The sequence below is a fragment of the Electrophorus electricus genome, chromosome 1, assembly GCF_041902795.1.
Source record: "Electrophorus electricus isolate QZ-2024a chromosome 1, ASM4190279v1, whole genome shotgun sequence".
Lineage (NCBI taxonomy): Eukaryota > Metazoa > Chordata > Actinopteri > Gymnotiformes > Gymnotidae > Electrophorus > Electrophorus electricus.
This window is the reverse complement of record NC_137497.1, coordinates 31519337-31540304: the sequence shown is the minus strand read 5'-3', so window position 1 is coordinate 31540304 and position 20968 is coordinate 31519337. Positions and strand designations below refer to the sequence as shown.

The 20968-nt window shown below is 41.8% G+C and overlaps 3 protein-coding genes across 4 annotated transcripts; 2 read left to right on the top strand and 1 right to left on the bottom strand.

The window, feature by feature from the left end:
- The first annotated feature begins 2571 nt into the window (after window positions 1-2571).
- ccdc127a (coiled-coil domain containing 127a) lies at window positions 2572-4646 on the top strand. Its single transcript, XM_027009504.2, has 3 exons — window positions 2572-2653; window positions 3177-3303; window positions 3583-4646. Exons 2-3 carry the CDS (start codon window positions 3186-3188, stop codon window positions 4266-4268), a joined length of 804 nt encoding a protein of 267 aa, XP_026865305.1. The 5' UTR covers window positions 2572-2653; window positions 3177-3185; the 3' UTR covers window positions 4269-4646.
- Window positions 4647-4850: 204 nt separating this feature from the next.
- zmp:0000000930 (telethonin) lies at window positions 4851-6469 on the bottom strand. The gene is made up of 2 exons (XM_027009524.3): window positions 6257-6469; window positions 4851-5780 (listed from the first exon to the last, which is right to left on the bottom strand). Exons 1-2 carry the CDS (start codon window positions 6391-6393, stop codon window positions 5393-5395), a joined length of 525 nt encoding a protein of 174 aa, XP_026865325.1. The 5' UTR covers window positions 6394-6469; the 3' UTR covers window positions 4851-5392.
- A 3491-nt stretch (window positions 6470-9960) lies between these two features.
- Window positions 9961-20806, top strand: rnf144b (ring finger protein 144B). 2 transcript variants are annotated; one of them, XM_081715156.1, is made up of 18 exons: window positions 9961-10277; window positions 11299-11335; window positions 11553-11764; window positions 12447-12551; window positions 13073-13133; window positions 16345-16421; window positions 16839-16911; window positions 17301-17416; window positions 17585-17610; window positions 17722-17859; window positions 18121-18230; window positions 18325-18420; window positions 18508-18591; window positions 18740-18866; window positions 18963-19068; window positions 19158-19340; window positions 20038-20112; window positions 20441-20806. In XM_081715156.1, exons 2-18 carry the CDS (start codon window positions 11329-11331, stop codon window positions 20522-20524), a joined length of 1680 nt encoding a protein of 559 aa, XP_081571282.1. In that variant the 5' UTR covers window positions 9961-10277; window positions 11299-11328; the 3' UTR covers window positions 20525-20806. The 2 variants fall into 2 exon arrangements, with proteins under 2 accessions (XP_081571282.1, XP_026865317.2); XM_027009516.3 differs by lacking the exons at window positions 9961-10277; window positions 11299-11335; window positions 11553-11764; window positions 12447-12551; window positions 13073-13133 and adding an exon at window positions 15881-16012.
- Window positions 20807-20968: the final 162 nt, after the last annotated feature.

Below are 20968 nucleotides of genomic sequence, written 5' to 3'. Positions count from 1 at the left end.
CAGTAATAAACTAAGCTCTAACTGCAGGATTCTTTCATGTTCATTTAGAAACTCTCCATTGTCCAAACTGGGTTATGTGGGTTAATATTGACAATTTATTTAAAATGTATTTCCTATTTCTTATTTATTATCCTATTTCTTATTTATTTACTAGTTATTTTCAGACTCTATTTATAATTATATTTATATATCTATAACTATGGTACTAGATATAGACATAAAAATGGTGACGATGTATAATTGTTTGTTAAAGATTCTATTAATCATATTCTTGTATAACAGCTAAGAAACAGTGGCTTATTTTGTGAACTCTGTCATTCCTCTACCCAAGAACAATTTAATCATTGGATATTAATCCATTCATCATTTTGTTAATGTTCTTAACAGAATCTAAGATGAAAACAACTTTTTATGAAGTAGAAAACTTTAATATCAGTCTGTTCATCCTGCATTCTGCTTATTTTATTGTTCAGCTAAATTACACCATTGTTCTCTCACATCAAATCTAAAAGAAAAATGAAAGAAATTGTGTCAAAAAGTTAGTTTCCTGGCTGGAAGTGAGCTCAATAAATAATAACTGACTCAGTACTCCTTGCCTCAAGCTACAAGTTACTTTAGACTTATTTTCACCTTGCTGCTGATATATTATTAGACATGGTTACTAAGCCTACTAAGTCCTCCAGTTTTGATAAACTGAAACCTTTCATGTCTAAAGATGTCACCTGGAGCTCTGTGCCAGATTTTCCAGTTCTGTATGCTTCACGGGAGCAGCAAAAACAACTTTTAGCTCATGACTTATCACCAAGCCCTTTGTGAGTGGGATCAGGCATGCTAGAGCAGGGAACTCTTGAAATAGTGTAGTGGATATTTCTTTTAATTACTCAACCAATTCTAACCCCACCCCTCCCTTTTCCATAATAAAGCATTTTCTGACACATAGCCTATTCATTAAGCTATGCTATAGTTTGCTATAGTTACTTTCTACATTCAAGTATTATCTGCACTTTTACAGAACATTTCAGTTGTGGTTAATTCTGAAAAAAAAAAAAAAAAGGTTTATTCTCCACTTTTTAATGTGAGTCCTTTTCATTTTAAAATCTAATTTTGCTCAGTGGATGTGATGTAAATGTAAAAAATTTTTTAAAAAGAATAAAATAAAATAAAATAAGCTATAAGAAAGACTCTTCTCTGTCCTGTCACCCAGTTGGTTGAATGAACTTCCACTGGCTGGCTGTCCCTCGTTGTCTTCAAATGCTGACTGAAAACAACTCTCAGAAAAAAAAAGATTAATTAAGCCTAATCAGGCATTTGTAAGATTTTAGATTTGTACTTGTTTAGTAATTGTTCTCGCACTGTTTTATATTCCTGTATTCTATAGCATTGTCTTGTATTGTAGGTATCTCTAATTAAAGGTTTCAGCACTGACACTTGGTTCTAGTCAAAATTGCAGTGAAGTACACACGGTTTCCAGAAAAATGGGATTCAGAGTAAAGCTCTTAAAATATGCACGAAGCATTCATGACTAAGCATTTAAGATTACATTTTGTTTGATTCCTAACACTTTTCTCCATCAAATTATTAGCTTTATCACAATGAAAGAAAATGTGAATAAAATGAAAAAATAAAATGACAAAGGCACTTTATCCAAGGCCTAGCTAAAAGTCTTTTCAGTCTTTGTTCTTCTTACACAAAACTTCTCCCTATATAGTAACCACTGAGGGTTCCCACTTGAAGAACATTTCCTTCATACAGATTAGATTAATATTTGTTATTACATAAACCTCTGTGCTGAAAATGTAGGGGGAAGATTACACCTTCAACCGCTTCTTAACAAAACACATCGGAATGTCCCCCCCCCCCCCCCTATTTATGGTTATAACATATATCTTTTATTCTGACTTAGCTGAAAAGTGGATTTGTAATCCTACTTCACATTCAAAGTAGGAATGTGTTTTCTACATGGCCCCATATCATAGCTATCAAATGTAAATTTGATAGTCTGTACTCATTTACATGGTACTCAGACTATAGAATTTGAATATATTTCTGCTAAAAAAAACAACGTGTCTCATAGGATAATACTATTTCTGACTACACGTATACTTTATGAGGCATAATCTCAAGGGTGAGCATTTACGCAGTTACTGTTTTTGAGCTTCCTAACTGATAGGGAAAAACTTTAATCAAAGGCTACTCTGGATGGATGGTTGGATGGATGGATATTGTTTGGATGAGAGATGTTACTGAAACAGAACTCACTTCTTCCGCCCAGTTCTCTTGTGACGAAGCAGTTGTTCTCTTTTGAATAGCCCGCTTGATTTGGGCTGTTCCAATGTGCGGGATATCGGGGGGAATTCAGTGACTACCATAGTTCTTTACATTGCCAAGAGCAAGGGTATTGGCCGAATTTGAAGGTATATATCATAAAGTATGCCGGTAATAAATATGTAGGATGATCCTTTAAATATTGGTCGATATCATCAACACAATCCATCATGTAAAACACGAATAACCCACGTGTAAATGTCAGCTCGGCGTTATCTGGCTACTAAAATTGCGTATGTTAATATTCCGTAGCATAACACCACATACGTAACTTTACGCAGAGAAGGAAAGAACTTGATCCTGTACCTAAGCTCTTGCTTTCTTCTAGGTGAGTGCATCAAAACGTCATTTAATATTTCTTATTGTGAAACGCTGTGACTCTGTATTTAAAAACAAATAGAGAGAACATTTAAGCTATGGTTTAAATTAAAATAGCATTAGGTTAGTTTAGTGTAGGGGTAGGCAATAGCAGGTCTAGGTTGGGGACCATTTGAAGTCTTGCTTTACAAACTTAGCCTATAAGCAGGTGTACTAGCTAGAAGCGTGTACAAAATGTTAGCGCCTGTCACAAAAGTGTACCAAGGTAACTAGATTTCAGAAGTAACGCATTCTCCAAAAGGTTGCTGATATTGTTTCGTGATTGCCTTTACAGTAACCAACCTTTAAATGAAGAGTAAACTCGGTTATCAAAAACGTAGCGTTATCTAGCTAGCTAGCTAGCTTGCTAGCATAACAAACCGTGAAACAATAGCAAATGCCGCTCCCCGCAGCTTAAGGCTTTGTTTTGACACAAAGGTTATGATTGTCTGTAAAGGAATAGGAAAAGAATGATTTAATTGTCATTTGAACAGGGGTTCTCAATGAACAACCTAAATGATCCTCCTAGATGGAATATAAGGCCGGATCCACAGGGAGGTGCTGATGGAGGAAAATGGAACTATGCACTATTAGTCCCGATGATTGGTCTGGCTGCCTTTCGTAAGTAACCCTTCACTAAGATCATGGATGACGCTGGAATTGTGCATTAGCCTCCCGCCAAAGCCCATTGCCATTTAAGGGTTGATGGTTCATAGTTTCAATGCACAGATTTGGAGTTAATTTTTTCACAATTCTTTTCTACCCTTCCTGGTGCCGTTTGCCCTTGCCAGTCACTTCTCTTATACTCAAGCTTTTTGTTCTTTGGACCTAACACTCCTTATTTCACAAATCTCCAATAACTGTTGACCGTGTTTGTTTTTGCACTGTTTGTTCCATTAGGTTGGATCTGGACGCGAGAGTCCGAGAAGCAGATTGAGAAAGTGAAGGGCCAGTTTGAACAGGATATGGCTGCTCTCACTAAAGACCTGGAGCTCAAGTACAAAGACACAGTCGCACAGAGCCGCCGGACGGCCGCCCTGCTGGAGCTGGAGCTGGAGAAGGAGCGCCAGCGGGTACAGGGCTACAGGAAAGCCCTGGCTGCCCAGAGCCAGCAGCTCCTGGAGGAACGCAAGCGGCTACAGAAGGAACGTGAGGATCTGGAGCAGGAGAAGAGGGCCACCCTGTACTCCGGGGCAGTCGGGACGGCTCTGCGCCTGGCCCTGGAACAGGAGGAGGAGTGGCAGCAGAGAGCCCGGGCTCTTCTGCAGGAACTGGAGCTCCAGCTGACAGAGAGGCAGGATGCCTTCTGTAGTTTGCTGGTGCCCAGGGTGCACCGACTAGAGATGGAGAAGAACCTGCTGCTCACGGCGGCCAAGCACCCCGTGGGTACCGAGCTGGCTTTGGAGGAGGATCTCAGAGACATTTTTAGGAACGACCGGCACTGCGCAGACCTGCTGAACATGGACAAGAGGAAAAACGGGAAGTTGATGTGGCTGTACCTCAGATACTGGCAGCTACAGGTCACCCTGCAGAAGTACAAAAGGGCAGAGGAGACACTGAAGGGGTCAGCGCCAAACAGCAAGTAACCCAGATGCCACAGCAGATCAGGAACAGACACAGCTTGTCTTGAATTATGTAAAACAGTAGCAGGGTGTTGCTGCCCTTCTGGTTTGCAACACTGTTATTTTTTACTTTCTTTTTTTTTTTCTTGTCTATTTATGAAATATTTGGGGTAGGAACGTCGAAACCTACTGACAATCATGCCAGAATAATCGCTACTGTTTGTTTTTTTTTGCGTGTGTGTGTTTAACATCTTTTGTTGGGTTTAAGGAGAATGAGATTCTATATGTTTTGTCTTGACAGATTGTCTTTAAAAATGTTGATCATGGTAATGATAGATTCATATTCTAATATGATATTTCAATGTGTTTGTTCATGAAATAAAGTATACTCAATTGCTTGAATTCATGTTTACAACACTTTTTCACTCACACATACACACACATACTTCATACTCTAAGCACACTTTATACTCCAGAATATTTAAGTAGTTTATATGGGAAATTGTGTGCACGGGTGTTAATTTACTATTTTAAGATAGTTCTATGTAAATGCTCTGAAAAAGACATTATTTCATGCATTGAATAGATTGAGTAGTAGAAAAATGATCAAGTGTATTGATTTATTTTATATATCGGAAGTTATTTTATTTACAAACAAAATATTACACATACATTTTATTAGTAAGTAATGTTAAATGATTTATAATACTATAACAATTTGTTACAAATAATTAGCGCGTTTTCCACTAGATGGCAGTATCTGATTTATACTAGAACGATTTGTGCACCTACTGCAACGAATCCTGCTTGCCCTTTATATACCAAACGGAACTTTTAGGAATTTTACGAGAGCCAAATGTTTCACCAAGCACTGGCAGACCGTACCAAGTACAATAAGCTAAAGTCCAATCCATATTTTCTAAAACGTTGCTTTTAACCCATTCATAGACTCTCAGTTTTGCCTCTGCCGCATGCTTTTATGCAAAAACATCAACAAAATACCAATTCAGTCCGAATAGTTTACATTTGCATGAACATAATACGTGCAAGTAAACGTAGCCTAAATCTGTACTTTTTACATTTGTCAATTTACACACATTTATCAACACATAGTAAACACATTTTAGCCTAAAACTGTAGTGATTACGCTACTCGCGCCGCTGCACGTGGCTCGGCGGGGAAATGAGTCTGGAGGCTCTGAATTCTGGACTGCCGGACTGGATTGCCCGTGGTAGGTCTTTCATAATGGACGACGGCTGTTTCCTCTCATCCCTGCTCTTCTCAAAGTCCATGATAGACTGCAAAAAGGGAGGAGACGGCTCTCGGTTCGTCTCATCTGCAGCTGTCAAGTCTCTGGGAACGAAGATCGGTATGGGGAGGACGGTTTTTTTATACGGTAGATGATACTCCTTCATCTCGGACCCGTCCTGACCAGTCCAAAGTGTCTGGGTAGGGAATCGGCGCACCACGAAATGAACCGCCTGCTTCCGTTCGTATGTTTCCTTTCGCGACGAGTCTCTCTCGTTGAGCGTAATTCTAAAGAGAAGTGATCGGTAATTAATGATCAGATATTCACTTGCAATAAACACTCAATAATCCCAAAAGTATCTTCACATCAAACTGAAGGCTGCTCTGTTCAGGAATATGGGGAGAAGACGAATTCACCAATCAACACCGATTAAAAATGCTTGGTGATTTTTTAAATTATTTTCATTATATCCGCTTTGTATTTATTTATATGTATACCCTCCCTAAATATAGTATATGAGCAGGGTTACAATTTATTATAGCGCAAACAAAGCCAAATCCCAAACGTTTGTTCAGGTTACTCTATAGTATGAACTTTGTTAATCTTAGCAGAGTAATATATCGTTAACCACATCCTTCGCCGTTTCAATTAAGCAAGTGGGAAGGTCAGCTCTTCTGACCCAACTTTGACCCAACAATTTAAGGGTCAACAATTTAATTAAGTTCATGTGCAAGAGCAAACGGGACAAAAAAACGAGACGTACTTGAATTCTGGCCTTGTCTCCATCACCAGGTCTAACCAGGTGGCCTCAAACGATTCCCTTTTTGTCTCGTCCGATTCTTTTACATCGCTGTAAGAGTTGACCAGGTATGATCGGGGCGATCTGCTGAGGCAGTGCATCTCGTCTTGCAGGTACACTGGTCTAAATTATATTAGCTACCTCCTTTTGATGTTTCTATCCACTAACAATAAATGATGCTTATTCGCTGCCCAGTCCTCTTTAAATAATATCGTGCTTCTATTTTTGAACGTGTACATCATGTTAGGTGTTTGGGATACCGATTGGTTTTCTCTAGTGATGAAAGGGCAGAATGACTAATCTCAAGGGGTGACTGCCATATGGCTCATCTCAGATTGCTCGAGCATTAAAGGCTTTCTCAAGTTCAGCTCGTCAAGACTTTTCGATAACTGCTGATTGCAAACTGAGGCAAAACAACAAGATGTGCTTTAATATTTGTATTCTTCCTCAATGAGGGCCCTGTTGATTTATTGAATTATTTAGGACACAGTGTCATTGATGTGAGGCACCAAACCTATTCCAGTGCCAACAGCACCCCTTGTGGCAAATTATGTTAAACGTGACTGAGTGAGTGAGTTACAAGCCAGATCCAAAAGCAATTTACTCTGGGTGAGCTTGTTCTCAGACTGTTTGTATAACTGCCATTTACGTGTTGGGTTAAAGTGACCTATTGCAGTTCATGCCAATCACAATTTTTACAAAAATGGGTGTGCAGACGGCTCAACAGTAAAAATGACCTTAATGTGAAAGCGCTGAATATTGCATCTGCTACTTCTGAGAAGCGATGGCTAAAAATAGCGTATGGTGCCAAGCTCTGTGACGCCAACAATATCACAGAGTTACTGTTCTCTGTCAGCGTTTCCCCAAGCGGCGCACCCACGTAGGTGATGCCTGAGTGTGTTTGGACATTCACTGCATCACTGCTGTCAGGAACATCCAGGAAAGGAGAGAGGACGTTCTATGGCACATAGATGAACCTGAACCCTTGTCTTGTGCTGTTGATTATACACAGACCTGACCGTAGACTATATCCTATTGTGTCCTCCACTGTCAAAACTGCTACTGTCAATACTGTCTTCAGGAAAGACAGTTTTGTTATTATGTTTCTATTAAGAAAAGAAAGAAAGTTTTTTTCTACTTACAGGTTGTCTGAAAGATGGTGTGTTGTTTTTTTTTTATCTATGCACAATGTTCTATACACTACAAACTAGTTGCAAGATTAACTCGTCAGTGCAGTAGCCCACTCAGTTCACTAACTGCTTCAGCTAGTTAGACTATTAAACTACATTTAGATGGAGAAATATTATTCAGAGTGCATTAAATCTTTTTATGTCTTACTGGCTAAATCAGATGAAATAGCATCAAATGGCATCTATATGACCCAGGCATAAATGACAACTGTAGATCTTACTCAAGGTTACACAGGTTTCACTGATATCAATGGCCTCTTTTAAGCCTATAGTAAAATGTTGAAGGCCTGCTGGGAAATTCCTGCTGCGCATTCAGCACAAGGCGTAGCATCAGATTACAGGCATCTTGGGTCCAAGCGCCGTCATGCACAGAAACTCCGTTGGCCACATGGGCTACTGTGCTGCCAGCCACTTTCCCCAGGTAACACGAGCCTGGGTCGTAAGGGTAGGACCTGCCGCAATGCCATCACGTGGTGCAGTGGAGAGCAGAAGTGCACAGAAAGGCACCACATACAAGATTACGTCATGCATGAGATTATAGCGCATATGAGATTACACCCTGCATGAGAATATACTGCATATGTGATTAAGATACACATGACATTATACCATGGGATTAAGCCACATACAAGTTTACACTCACTCAGCCTTGCAGTGGGAACCAAGTCTGACACCAAGTATTAAAGTCATCTCCAAGAAATGTTTCAGAGGGGAGTAAGAAATGTTTTGTTCTTCTCAAGAACAAATGTGTTATCTCATAATAGCATCTCTCCTTTCCCATTAGTTTTCAATCCAAATTTGCCAGAAATTGTGGCATTGAGTCTTTTGTAATCTACGTTAGAAATAGACTGGACATCAAAAATGTGAACTATGTGAGCTTTAGGACCTGATGAGAGTATAACATTATAATCTCACTGCAGCAATCAAGAGACTGAACAACTATCTGGAATTGAGACCATCACAGTAGGTTCATTCGCTTCATGTACACTTCAATAAATCCAACACCTCCTCACATTACATATCTGATTTGATACTCAATAAAATATTACTGTCTATCAACTGCTTGGCAGCTGTATGATCCACAGCACTCAGCCCTGAATGGTCTGGTTTGACCATTAAGATGTGGGAAGGGTTAGCTGATGCTTTGATTCAAAGCAATTTACAATTATGACTGAGTACAACTGAGGTTTGTACAATTGAGGGTTAAGGGCCTTGCTCAGGGGCCCAATAGTGGCACCTTGGTAATGGTGGGGCTTGAACTAGCAACCTTCCGATTACAAGTCAAGTACCACTGAGCTACCATCGCCCACCTATAGATGTGCATGTCCACAACAAACCCCCCCCCCCAAACACACACACACACACACAGACAGACAGACAGACAGACAGTGGTATTACTGATATACCACAGCAGAAGCTCAATACACTGTTATGCGGGATGTAACAAAATATGTTCTCTACAAGACCCGGAGCACAGAGATTATGGTGACTCTTTGAGTTCTTCCAATTTCCTTCTCCCTGGATAGTGTTATTAATAGCACTCTAATAGCTCTCAAAATAGCAACAGGCCAGCAACCCAAGAGTAATATTTGAGCAGGATATCAAATAGTTGATAGCAGAACAGATATCTATAATCCTTCAAAGATAGCTATGCTCTCAAGGTTATGCTATGCGCACCCTCTCTTTTTCGAACTCTCTTTCGACCTCCAAAAGGCATTTCATTACTTTTGCAAAAAACAACAAAACCAGAAACAGCCGAATCATCAGAAACTAACCTTTTATATATATATATATATATATATATATATATATATATATATATATATATATATATAAAAGAATAACTTCATGTTTCATCATACATGTCAGGCAAAAGTTGTCTATTTCTAGATACGGGAAAAATAAATTGGTAGTTAGCAATTAGACAATTAGATATTTTAACAAAGTGGGCAGATTAAAATAACAGTCCTGATAGTCCAAGGACTTTACAGGCTATTAACAGCAGTCTTGATTCCGGTGTTCACATCTAATAATTTACCGAGAAACTGAGTAGAATGATTGATGGCGCTTCCCAAATGCCTGACCGATAGCAGCAAGCCATACTCGGCATCGCCCGCCGTCGAGGTTATTCGGCTCAGTAGAAGACATCGGCTTGCATTTAAAGACCGCCAACTTTCCACGCTGGCGGGCTGAGTCCTCCACATGCCTGCATCTTTTCCATGCGCCAATGTTGCCTTGGAAATTAAATTTTGTAATTGAAATTTGATCATTACCGCCATCTGCTGGTTATATGGTTATTTTGTAAAGGAGCAGCTTGTTATACAGAAAATTCAAATTCGTTTATTATGAAACACACAACTTGATAAGATTGCATTTTTGTAAGTACCTGTACACTACTATGTTATATTATTCAAAACATTTGGTTCAAAAGTGATAAATGTCGTGGATTCATACATTAAGTTATAGTAGTGTGAACTGCCAATACAGAGACGAGAATAGGAATAAATCTTCACTACATCAGCTTGTCAACCTGCCTGGAGGTGGTGCGTGCCGAGGCGTGGTAAGATGAAGTTCCCACCCACCGCTGCTAACGATCAGCCCAAAAGCGAACGGAGCACCTTTATGCAACATGACAAAGACCTCAGATCGGTGTCGGATGAATGTACCCGCTCGAAACTAAAGTAAATGGGTGGTGCTTGACTGTGACCGGACGAGTTCCGAAGGTTACCGTGTATAAAACGGACATGTCTCTGTCCTAGCGGAAATCACAGAGACGGCGGAGCAAGGATCCCGAGGTATCTTCAACACGGAGTGCCGTCGACCGGTATGGCTAGTACATTTATCGGCTGTGCGTGGACGGTAGTAGCCTATGTAATAACCTACGGGGGAAGCCAACTATAGACCATGCGCAGGTTTGTGTGCGGGTGCTGAGTTCAAAGTGCAAAATTATGTTACACCCCTGACATAATTCGATTGATTCTGCGATATTCGTCGACGATATTTTGAATTAGACAAACTTCCATACGTAGCGAAAGCTAAGTTATAATCATTATTTACCGTAGACATAGAGGGCGCAGAATAACATCAGAACGCGAACTATATTTCACTGTTTTACTATATGTAACTGTTTTGCGAAAGGGGCTTTTAACATCTTAAATCCTTATGTAGAACCTGTGATTTCTTTTTATTAGTGTGCTAATCTCAGTAAGTATAACTCTCTAACTAGTTCCCTTTATTTATAATGCAATTTTAAGAAGTCAGTGTTTAGTAGACTATACCTGAATGCAGGCTACAGGCTGCTCCACTGAACAGCTGTTTTCTCGTACCTCTGTCTAATGGCAGGCCTGCTCACACTAATGTCATTTTATTCTTTTATGTGAAACAGGTGGAACAAGGGGAATTTAGTAACCGTATACACACACACACACACACACACACACACACATTAAGTTATAGTAGTGTGAACTGCCAATACAGAGACGAGGAGCATAGGAATAAATCTTCACTACATATACATACACACACACACACATATACATACATACATACATATATATATATATATATATATGTTAAGTAGAGAAGTAAAGCAAATATAGCCTAGATGTTGTTTCCTGTTATCTTTTCTTTGTTTTGTGACGGTCCATTGTTCATAATTGCGGTTATCTTTAAAAGCGATAGCCTCCAGGCCCGAACTTCCGCTCCAATACCGCGCCGGTGGGGTGTGACGTCACCTAGACAAGGGGAAACGTCATTAATGACACGCCCGCACGCGAATCATTAATCGTCATTTCATTATTTCCTTACTGTTTACAGCAAGGCGGCAGGAGCTATACCAGTGCTTTAATGCCAGGTGCGGTTCAGTGCAGTTCTGAAGTGCACTTATTGTTACTCTGCAGTGTATTAGTTTCCTGATGATGTTTATATATACACATGCTATAGGGAAGATTCATATTTTACAAGCCTGGGTCTAGTTATGCCTGCATACACACATTCACGCACACACCTGCCAGCTGTCCATCATGGCTGTTTCACCCTCAGTCACTCCCTTCTTTCCCTGTGCCCTTCAGGAAAATGGAAGACTTTTTTGCGCCCATTCCCAGACAGAGGGGTTGAACTACGAAGAGCCCCACAGGCAGGCAGACCCGACAACATGGCCGACGGACCCAGCACCTCCGTCCAGACCACGGCCGACGCAGTGCACTGCAAGCTGTGTCTGAGCGACTGTCCAGCGGCAACCGTGAGCCGCCTGCGCTCCTGTGACTGCGTGTTCTGCACCCGGGTACGACACCTTCGCCACTCACCACCGGCAGCGGACTGATTGCCAGTGGCTGAGGCATGGGGAAAGCTTCGCAAGGTTTTCTTTATCAAAAGCCTCAGCGGCATGGTGCCACACAATGCGCGCCAGTGTTTTTTTTCTGGTCCTTATGGCTCATTGTCCAGAAATCTGTCAACTAGAAATTAGCAGCTGACAGAAGACAAATTTCCTAGAATGAAACACATGCCGTGCCCAAACACAAGCATGCACCTGTGGCTTGTTGGAAGTGTTTGGATGTTTATCCGCATGGCTCTGCCCCTGCCGTCCAATGCCAAGGGGAGTACAATAACCCAAAACACTTTGGTGTCATGTCTTCCACAACTTATGGTGTTGGCTTTTACACCTCCCTCTTCTCCACCCAAATGTAAGCACGCAGTGTACGCCGCAGGACAATCAAATGGCTTACACTGCGTGACTACCCTGAAAGGTGACCCCTTAGGTTGTTAGGAGGCTTTGTATGGATAACGGAATGAAACTGGCTCCGGGGTGAAAATAGACCGCAAGGTATAGACAAAGCGGTTCTAAGTTAAATAGCTTTTTTTTTTTTTCTTCCCCCTGTTATTTTCAATAGCGTCTTGGAACTGGTTACAGTTCTTAGTCATTAAAGAGGTTGGTGCAATGAGAACATGTTGTTTCCTGATTTCAGTGTTTGTGTCAGTATGTGCAACAAACCATACTGACCAGGGGTGGAGATCCCATTACCTGCCCTGACCTGGCCTGCAAGCATGCAGGAGTGCTCCTGGACTCAGAGGTACATACACGCACAAACAGTGCCACTCTTTACTCAACAAAATAATTTAATAGTCAATAAAATAACCAAATCTGTTTATCTGAAATCTCATGAGTAATTTATCAGTATGAACAACTGATGATTAGTAGGCAGTTAGGTGCTGTCACTTTAACCAGATGCACAAAAGCAAGAAGTGTCATTTCATCCATCACATAATTTCAGTGATCTGTAAACATAGAAGAAATTTAGCTTTTTATGGAAAAGACTTTCACAATATAAAGTGCCAAAGGCATTTGGCTTTAAATAAAACACACGATCTTAATTCATCATGAAATCACCCGGTCCTGTGATTTGGCTTTATGTTTTGTTTTTAAACAAATTGCCTTCTTTTTGCAAAATCCACTGCAAAGCAGGCCAAGGTCAGGCCAACAGAGTCAGTACACAAATGGCCCATTATGAAGGGTGAACTGCTTTTTCCACTGACCCTTCTGTTGCTCTAGTTGCTGTGAGCCCTGACTTTATGAATTCCCTTGTTCACACAGATTGCCTCTTTTGCAACTGCTGATCAAGCAGAGCTTTACCAGCGTCTCAAATTTATGAGAGGTAAGTTCGTGTTTGTGCATGTGTGCATTTGTGCATGTGTATGCATGCTCTCAAACTGGGTCTTAATTATTAAACAGCAGATCAGAAGCATCACAAGGCCTCAATGTGTTGCAGTCGATGGCAAATCTGCTGTCCTGACCCATCTTCCCTTATTCTGCAGAGAGCCACCTCTCAGGGGTTGGGACAGGGGGTGTATGCTTAACAGACAAACCATTTGAAATCTAGCCTCCTACTGGCATTACAGGAGGCAATCCCAAAATGCCACAGACCACTTCACTACTCTCGTTAATCCAGCAGAAAACATGTTGTCATTTCCAACCCTCAGACGTAACAAGCCTAACGTTAGTTTGAACACTTATATGTTTCCGGCAGAGTGACATTTTTAAAGAGCGTCCATGTTTGAGTTGCTGCCACTCTGGTGATTATCTGACAGACCAAATTTCATTGCACAAGCAGAGCAGCCTAGGTGGAGCAGCTCTGCGGTTACCAAATCCCACACCGTGTACTTAACAAAACTACCAAAATACAACGAGCTCTTTCAGAGCTGTGAGGCTGAAGAATTTCCAGCCACGTTCCTGTTGGCAGTGCTGGGCTTCTTGCTTGATCTGGCTGGTGATGCGGTGAACTGTGCAACATCAGCTCAGTTTAGCTGCAGATCCTGGATTGGTCGACTGGTCAGTGCTGGTGACATTTTGGTAGGTCCGGACAGTGCCTATCAGTGTGTAGTCTGAAAAACACCAGGGACACTACCTGTGAATGGATGTTAACAGGGCAGATTCATGTGATGTTCAATGTTCATGCTGCCTAGTTGTTCTTGGTAACATTTGTAGTCAAGCTACTTCTCTCTCTGTCTCTCTCTCTCTCTCTCTCTCTCCTCTCAGGAGTTCAGCTGGACCCCAGTAAGTCTTGGTGCCCGGTGTTGGAATGTCAGGCAGTATGCAATGTGATGCCTAGTGCCGAGGGTACACCGGTCCCCATGCACTGCCCCGAATGCCATGCTGTCTTCTGCTGCGAATGCAGAGAACTATGGGAGGATAGCCACTTCTGCTCACAGCACCCTCTAGTGGTGCCACCTGCTAATGACAGGTCACTGTGACCAGCGTATGAATGAATGAAAATGCGTTTGGGCTAATAAAACAGATTCTGTTCACCATTCTATTGAGACCCTGAGTCTCGTGTCACAGCGCTGCTACACTGTTGTGACCATGTGGCTCACATGTCTGCCGTGTGCCCTGCGCAGTGGGATGCCCCACGCCGACGCGCCCATCAAGCAGTGCCCCAAGTGCAGAGTATACATCGAGCGGAACCAGGGATGCGCTCAGATGCTCTGCAAGAGCTGCAAGCACACGTTCTGTTGGTACTGCCTCCAGAACCTGGATGTTAGTACCCCTGATGTCTCAGGTGGTTTTAATATGGGACAAATATTGTGGTATCTCTAGTCACAAACATGGTTTTGTGTGTGTGTCTGTGTTTTCAGGGAGACATTTTCCTGCGACACTATGACAAAGGGCCATGTCGTTATAGGCTGGGCCATTCCAGAGCTTCTGTCATGTGGAACAGGACACAGGTACAAGGACATGGCACCCTTCTTGTTTCTGTGATTTAATATATGCACAGTGTATCGCTACTGTTTCCTCAGTTACCAAGTAAATTCCACAGGTATAATTTACCCACTGTTTCGCAGCCCATAAAGAGATATCTGACCCGAGGCTCGAGTGCTCTGTGTTTTGGTCTGTACCTGTGCCCAGGTGGCGGGCATCCTGGTTGGGATCAGCGTCATCGTGCTGGTGACGTCGCCTTTGCTTTTACTGGCGTCACCGTGCATCTTGTGCTGCGTGTGCAAGCCCTGCCACAGGACGAAAGATAAGAAGAGCAAGAACAAGACGACGACGACTAGAGAACGAGAGCCATCTGTTTCCATAGCGTAGCGTCCTGTAAAATCATCGCTTGCATACGAAGCGCTGTACCGCTTGCTCTCTACCGCCATCTACAGTACTGCAGCGCTATTACGTGCCAAAAACCGATGTCGTTAAACCAGGCGCAAAAGTGCCTCGTTCTCCCGTGCCTGGTTTGGACTCGCCTTTCCTGTTCTTTTGCAAAAAAACCCTCAAACGCTGTTTAATATACAACAGCAAGGATACAAAACATTTGTTCATGCTGTGCCATAGAAGCTGCATTGTAGTCCATGTTGTGCTTTAAAAAAAAAACAACTACAAAAACGGCAGTCCTGTAGCAGTAACCATTACCCATAGCCTAGTGTAAATTTCTCAAGAGATTTAATTGTTTTCTCCTCGGCTTCCAGACCAAAGGTTCTGGTTTATTTTGTTGGTGTAGTCTACTGACATCTATGTACATACTGTGTATTATGGATGTGGATACTGTCCTGTTTTTACGTTTTCTTTTGATCTTTTGGCATCATTGATTTTGTATTACACAATAAAATACAGCTATGAGTACCAAGCGTTAAATTGTGCTTGAACACCAATAGACTAAATAGGACATTTCTGAATATTATCAATAAAACATATATTTTAGAAAGTAGGTAGTAGTTAAAACAAGTAGCTTATATTCTACTTGTTTGACTACCCGTTGATATCAAAGATACGACAGTGCCAAGATACATTTAAAAATTACGTAGGATAATTGCAGTATTTATTTATAGTGAAATTCTGGAATAATGACAAGCCTTACAAGGAAGCACAAGTCAATCGAAAGGATGAACACAGTTTCCCCAAATTGGTCGATATGCTTGCGTGAAAGCAGCAGATGATCAGAGCGACACCTTGTGGCCCATGATGAGTTTAAGGGGGTGTTGTTGCAAGTCAAAAACCAAGCGAATACGACGAAACTCATGTCGACAAACAAAGAATTTTTCACAGGTAAATAGAATCTTTTCTATTTACATTTTCAAGTTTTTATCCATACTTTCGATCTGAGATGGTCAAACTGCACAATGATAAAGTTGCACCAGAATCTACACATTGCTTTTCGCAAATCTGAAACCGCTCCATTTTATTCCTGTCGTGTTTTTTTTTTTAAACGATCGGTCAGTGATTTTGTATGAGAACTTTGCACGGTGGCATATGTATTCGGATTGCATTCAGGGAAGTAGATGAGACAGCGTAGTTGACGTAGCTAGCCTACTTCTGCCCTAGTAAATGAAGTAAATTACTCCTACCCGTAACAACTGTTTATTTTATTTCAAAATAAGGAATTTCGAAGATTCCCTACGTCCCTGACGCCTGTGCACAGGACGTGCTGTGTTTCAAACATTACAATGCCAGTGAGGTAGGTGGACGGGGCGAGACAGCACTTCAGTCAGGTGCACCACTTCACTACAGCTTCAAAACACTGCAGGAAGGAAAAAGTATAACAGCCCTTATATAAATAGTATATTGTAATAGTATATGAGCTTGCATAGTTGATACATACATACACACATTATTTATATAATGTATACACACACACACACACACACACACACACACACACACACACACATATATATATATATATATATATATATATATGTATTTATATATATGTATTTATATGTATGTATATATATTTATTTCCCCTAGGTTCAGTATGTTATTGTTTTAAGGGGAAACTCTAGATTGACATAGAGTAGGAACTAAGCAGCCTTCCTCTAACATGTGTGTTTTTAATAAGACAGGCACTCATTGAGGCCTTTCTCATCTGCAGGTTTTGCTGGGAAGAACGATGGCGGATTGGCTGCGCTTCTCTGTGTGTTACTGGCACTCCTTCTGCGGGACCGGTAAGACAGCCACGTGACTGCAGATTAGCTGCTCCACTTGCCCTGGAGCAAATAGTTATGACCGTCACATCTCCTTCAGCTGACACGCGACAGTCGTGGGGCGGGGCGGGGCGGGGCGGCAACGCCAAAGCAGTGTAAATGAATGAGCATTAGACGTTATTAGCACTCTCCAGACGCACGAGCCCAGCTGCCAGCCGGTGGGGGATATGCCGCTCATCACCCACACGCAGGGACTGCCTGCACATGTAAAACAGCCATTTTGGCCCAGTTAAGACACAGTGGAATAGCCAACGACTGTGGTACTGCAACTGTTGCGGTTTCTGCGCTAGAGCCTGTTTTGCGATGCTGAAATGACCCCAGGTGTAATCTGGCTCCCCCTTGGCGGCAAGGGGCCGACCCGTTCGGCTCTGCCACCCTCCTCAGGCCATGGAACGAGGGAGACAGTCACATGGAGAGGGCCAAGAAGAGACTCAGTGCGGCCTTTGAGTTCTTCACCAAGCTTGGTGTAAGACAAAAAAGTATCTTTTTCATATGTTTTCAAAACACTGTCTCCATTTGCTTCCAAAAATATTTCTTTATATATATAAATACAAAATCTGCCATATAATATACAGTAGAAAAATACAAACAACTCCTGTGTTAGTGAAATAAATGGATTTCTCTTTGGTTTTAGGTGAAATATTACACTTTTCATGACAGGTAACCCTAACCCTAACCCTAACCCTATCTGGTGAATGCTATATGAATCACTCAGCACTATATGAAGAGTTTTGTTGTGACTTATTACTATTGACAATGTGGCCATTTCAGGGATATGGCCCCTGAGGGCCACACTCTGGAGGAATCCCACAGGAACCTGGATGAGGTGACAGATCTGGCTCTGCAGTTCCAGAACCAGACAGGGGTTAAAGTACTCTGGATCACCTGCAACCTGTTTGCCCATCCCAGGTCAGTCCTGCATCAGTCCCATCCTAGTCAATCTCTCTAACGATAGACTTAAGTTCCCGAAGGATTTGGGGCATTAGGAACCTCAGATACATACATACATATATACATGCATATATGCCTTTACATAAATCAATCAAAAGGAAGTTGGTAATAAGGACTTAAGCACCTGGTTATTTCTCCTGATCATGGTGAACTCTTACAAAGGGTTGTGGGTCTCGTTCAGTTTAGGAGAAACCTGATTGGGTTGGGTTACACTTGCAGGTATATGAACGGAGCTGCCACTAACCCAGACTTCCACGTGTTTGCCTATGCTGGGGCCCAGGTGAAGAAAGGTCTGGAGATTGCCAAGAAGCTGAATGCTGAGAACTTTGGTGAGACGCTTAAGGTTCGCACTGCTATGCATGTTTATAATGTAATGATCAGTTAGTGGTTGTCTGTCTTAGAATTCGTGCTCTTGTCTCGCAGTATTCTGGGGAGGCCGGGAAGGCTTTATGTCTTCACTCAACACAGACGTAAGAACTGAACTGAAGCACATGGCCAGCTTTTTTAGAATGGCTGTCGGTACGAAGCAGCAATAGTTCACTTTTGATCATCGCTGCTAGTTCATGGTTTGTTGCCAAAGAATGCTGACCTCCATCTCAACCGTAGCATACAAAGACAAGATCGGCTTGAAGTGCCAGTTCCTCATTGAGCCGAAGCCGAAGGAACCGTGTAAGCACCAGTACGACTACGGTAAGAAACGTTCTCTTCTTTAAAGGAGCAGGAAGTTGAGTTTTACATTAAAGGTGAGTGATGGAATAAATAGAAAAAAGTTGACTGTAGTCGCCATGTGACTGGCATGCAACTTGAACGGCAACGTAGGTATTGTTCACTTTCACAGATGCAATGAGCGTTATTGGCTTTTTGAAGCACTTTGGACTGGATAAAGACTTCAAACTTAACATTGAGCCCAACCACACTACTCTGGCAGGGCACTCCTACGAACATGACATCATCATCGCCTCTGAGTATGGCTCTCCTCATTATGTACTGTACATTCTTTACGTTTTCAGTATCGTGTAGTAGCTTATGCCTTTGGTTTTGTGTGTATGTGTGGGGTGCAGGTTTGGTATGCTTGGTTCTGTGGACTCTAATAGTGGGTCCCCTGATTTGGGCTGGGACACCGATCAGTTCCCCATGGACATCCGTAACACGACCCTGGTGATGAAGGTAACCTGTGAAATCACTGTGCAGAACCTGGACTGAGTTTCTGAGAGTTCATACTGAAGGGGAATGTGCTTTGGGCCCCAAACCCCCAGACTGTTATCGACCAGGGAGGCCTACAGCCCGGAGGCCTGAACTTTGACGCCAAGGTTCGGCGGGAATCGACTGACCTGGAGGATTTGTTCATCGCTCACATCAGCGCCATGGACACCTTTGCTCGAGGGCTTAGAAACGCTGCCAAAATTGTCGAGGAGGGACACCTGCAAAACATGCTACGGGTAACCATGGTTATTCTAAATAGATTTTTCAATATAACCATAGCACTCTTTTATTATTCGTCGTGTATATATTTGAACCTAATTATGAACCCAATTAGGTTTAACCAGTTTATAAAGCCAAATTATTTAAGTGAGTGGCTACTGATCCAGGATCAGATCCTTTCTGCCCATTTACATTTACCAACCACTTTATTAGAAACACCTACCTTGCACTGGCTACTGTGATACATAATAGATAATTACACCTTCTTATATTTGCATGTTATAGGTGTACATTGACAGGCTGCAGCTCCAGTCTAGGCTTACATAGCTTCAGTCCCCTTTTGCTTCTGTTGATCACATTGAAGCTTCTGTTTAGTCATTTGCTGACCACAGATCTGCTGCTAAACAGATATTGTTTGGGTGGTAATTCATGCACATGCTAATGAAAGGCTATTGGGCATCTTACACAGATTGTCCACAGTAACAGATGGTCTGTTGACTCTAACAGTGCACCAGCAAGGTGCACCAACAAGGTAGTTGTTTCCCAGAAAGCTGGCAGATGCAATTGTAATTATTATAGCAGAACAGGACATTTAACATCTTAGCCTGTGTATAAGTACAATAATGCAGTCTCCCTTCATTATTCTGTCTGTCGTTGTAAAAAGGAAAGATAACTAAATGTACATCACTTTGTGGTGCGGTTTGTGTTACAAAGGAACGCTACTTGAGCTTCAGCCGTGGGACTGGTCAAAAGGTGGAAGATGGCAGTGCTTCGCTGGAGGACTTAGAGGTACGGCATCGTTTCACGGGTTTAATCATCTGCATTGCCTTGGCTGACATGGCCCTATCCGCAGGGCTGTCCATAGTCGGAGTGTTGGTATGTCCGTGACATTGGGACGTTAGCTTTGGTAATTATGTGAATGAGGTGACACATGGTGGGGTATAGGGATTTGTTTAAATAACGTGCACATAGTGTGCAAAGATGCGGCAGTTGCCCTTTTGATATGCCATCACACAGCGGTCGATTGTGATGGCCTGACAAAGGCGGATGCATATGTGTTCATATGATAATGTGTGGGTTGTTATTGTCATCGTTGTCATTAATATTCCTTTTACAGGAATTCATCAAGCAAAATGGAGAGCCCAAAGTAACATCAGGCAAACAAGAAAAATATGAAGCAATGTTCAACCATTACTTGTGAGATTCCAGTGAGTCCCAGTGTTATAGAGCATACTTACTGAAATTATTTTAGTGGCTGATTCATAGAAATTTGTTACAGGAAATCTTAAACTTGTGGACAATAACTACTGCAGTAAAATCAGAAATAACCTGTTAGTTTAAATTTTAAACTAATTAAAGGCCTGTTTTCTGAACATGAAGTCTGGGTTTAGGCTGAATCTAGGCCTGGGGAGAGTGGCCCATATAATATGGATATCTAGACATTTTAATTAATAAACAGAAATAAAAAGGTCCTGCTCAATCAGTGATTGTGTTTGCGTATTTATTTAAATATTTAGGTCTACAGCAGACATAATGTAGCCTTAGCATTAAACGTACCCTAGCACAATGTAGATTATATTAACTTTAATTTGCATTAAAATACAGATGAGTCCGTCATAAATGTCCAAAACAGATCGAAACTGTT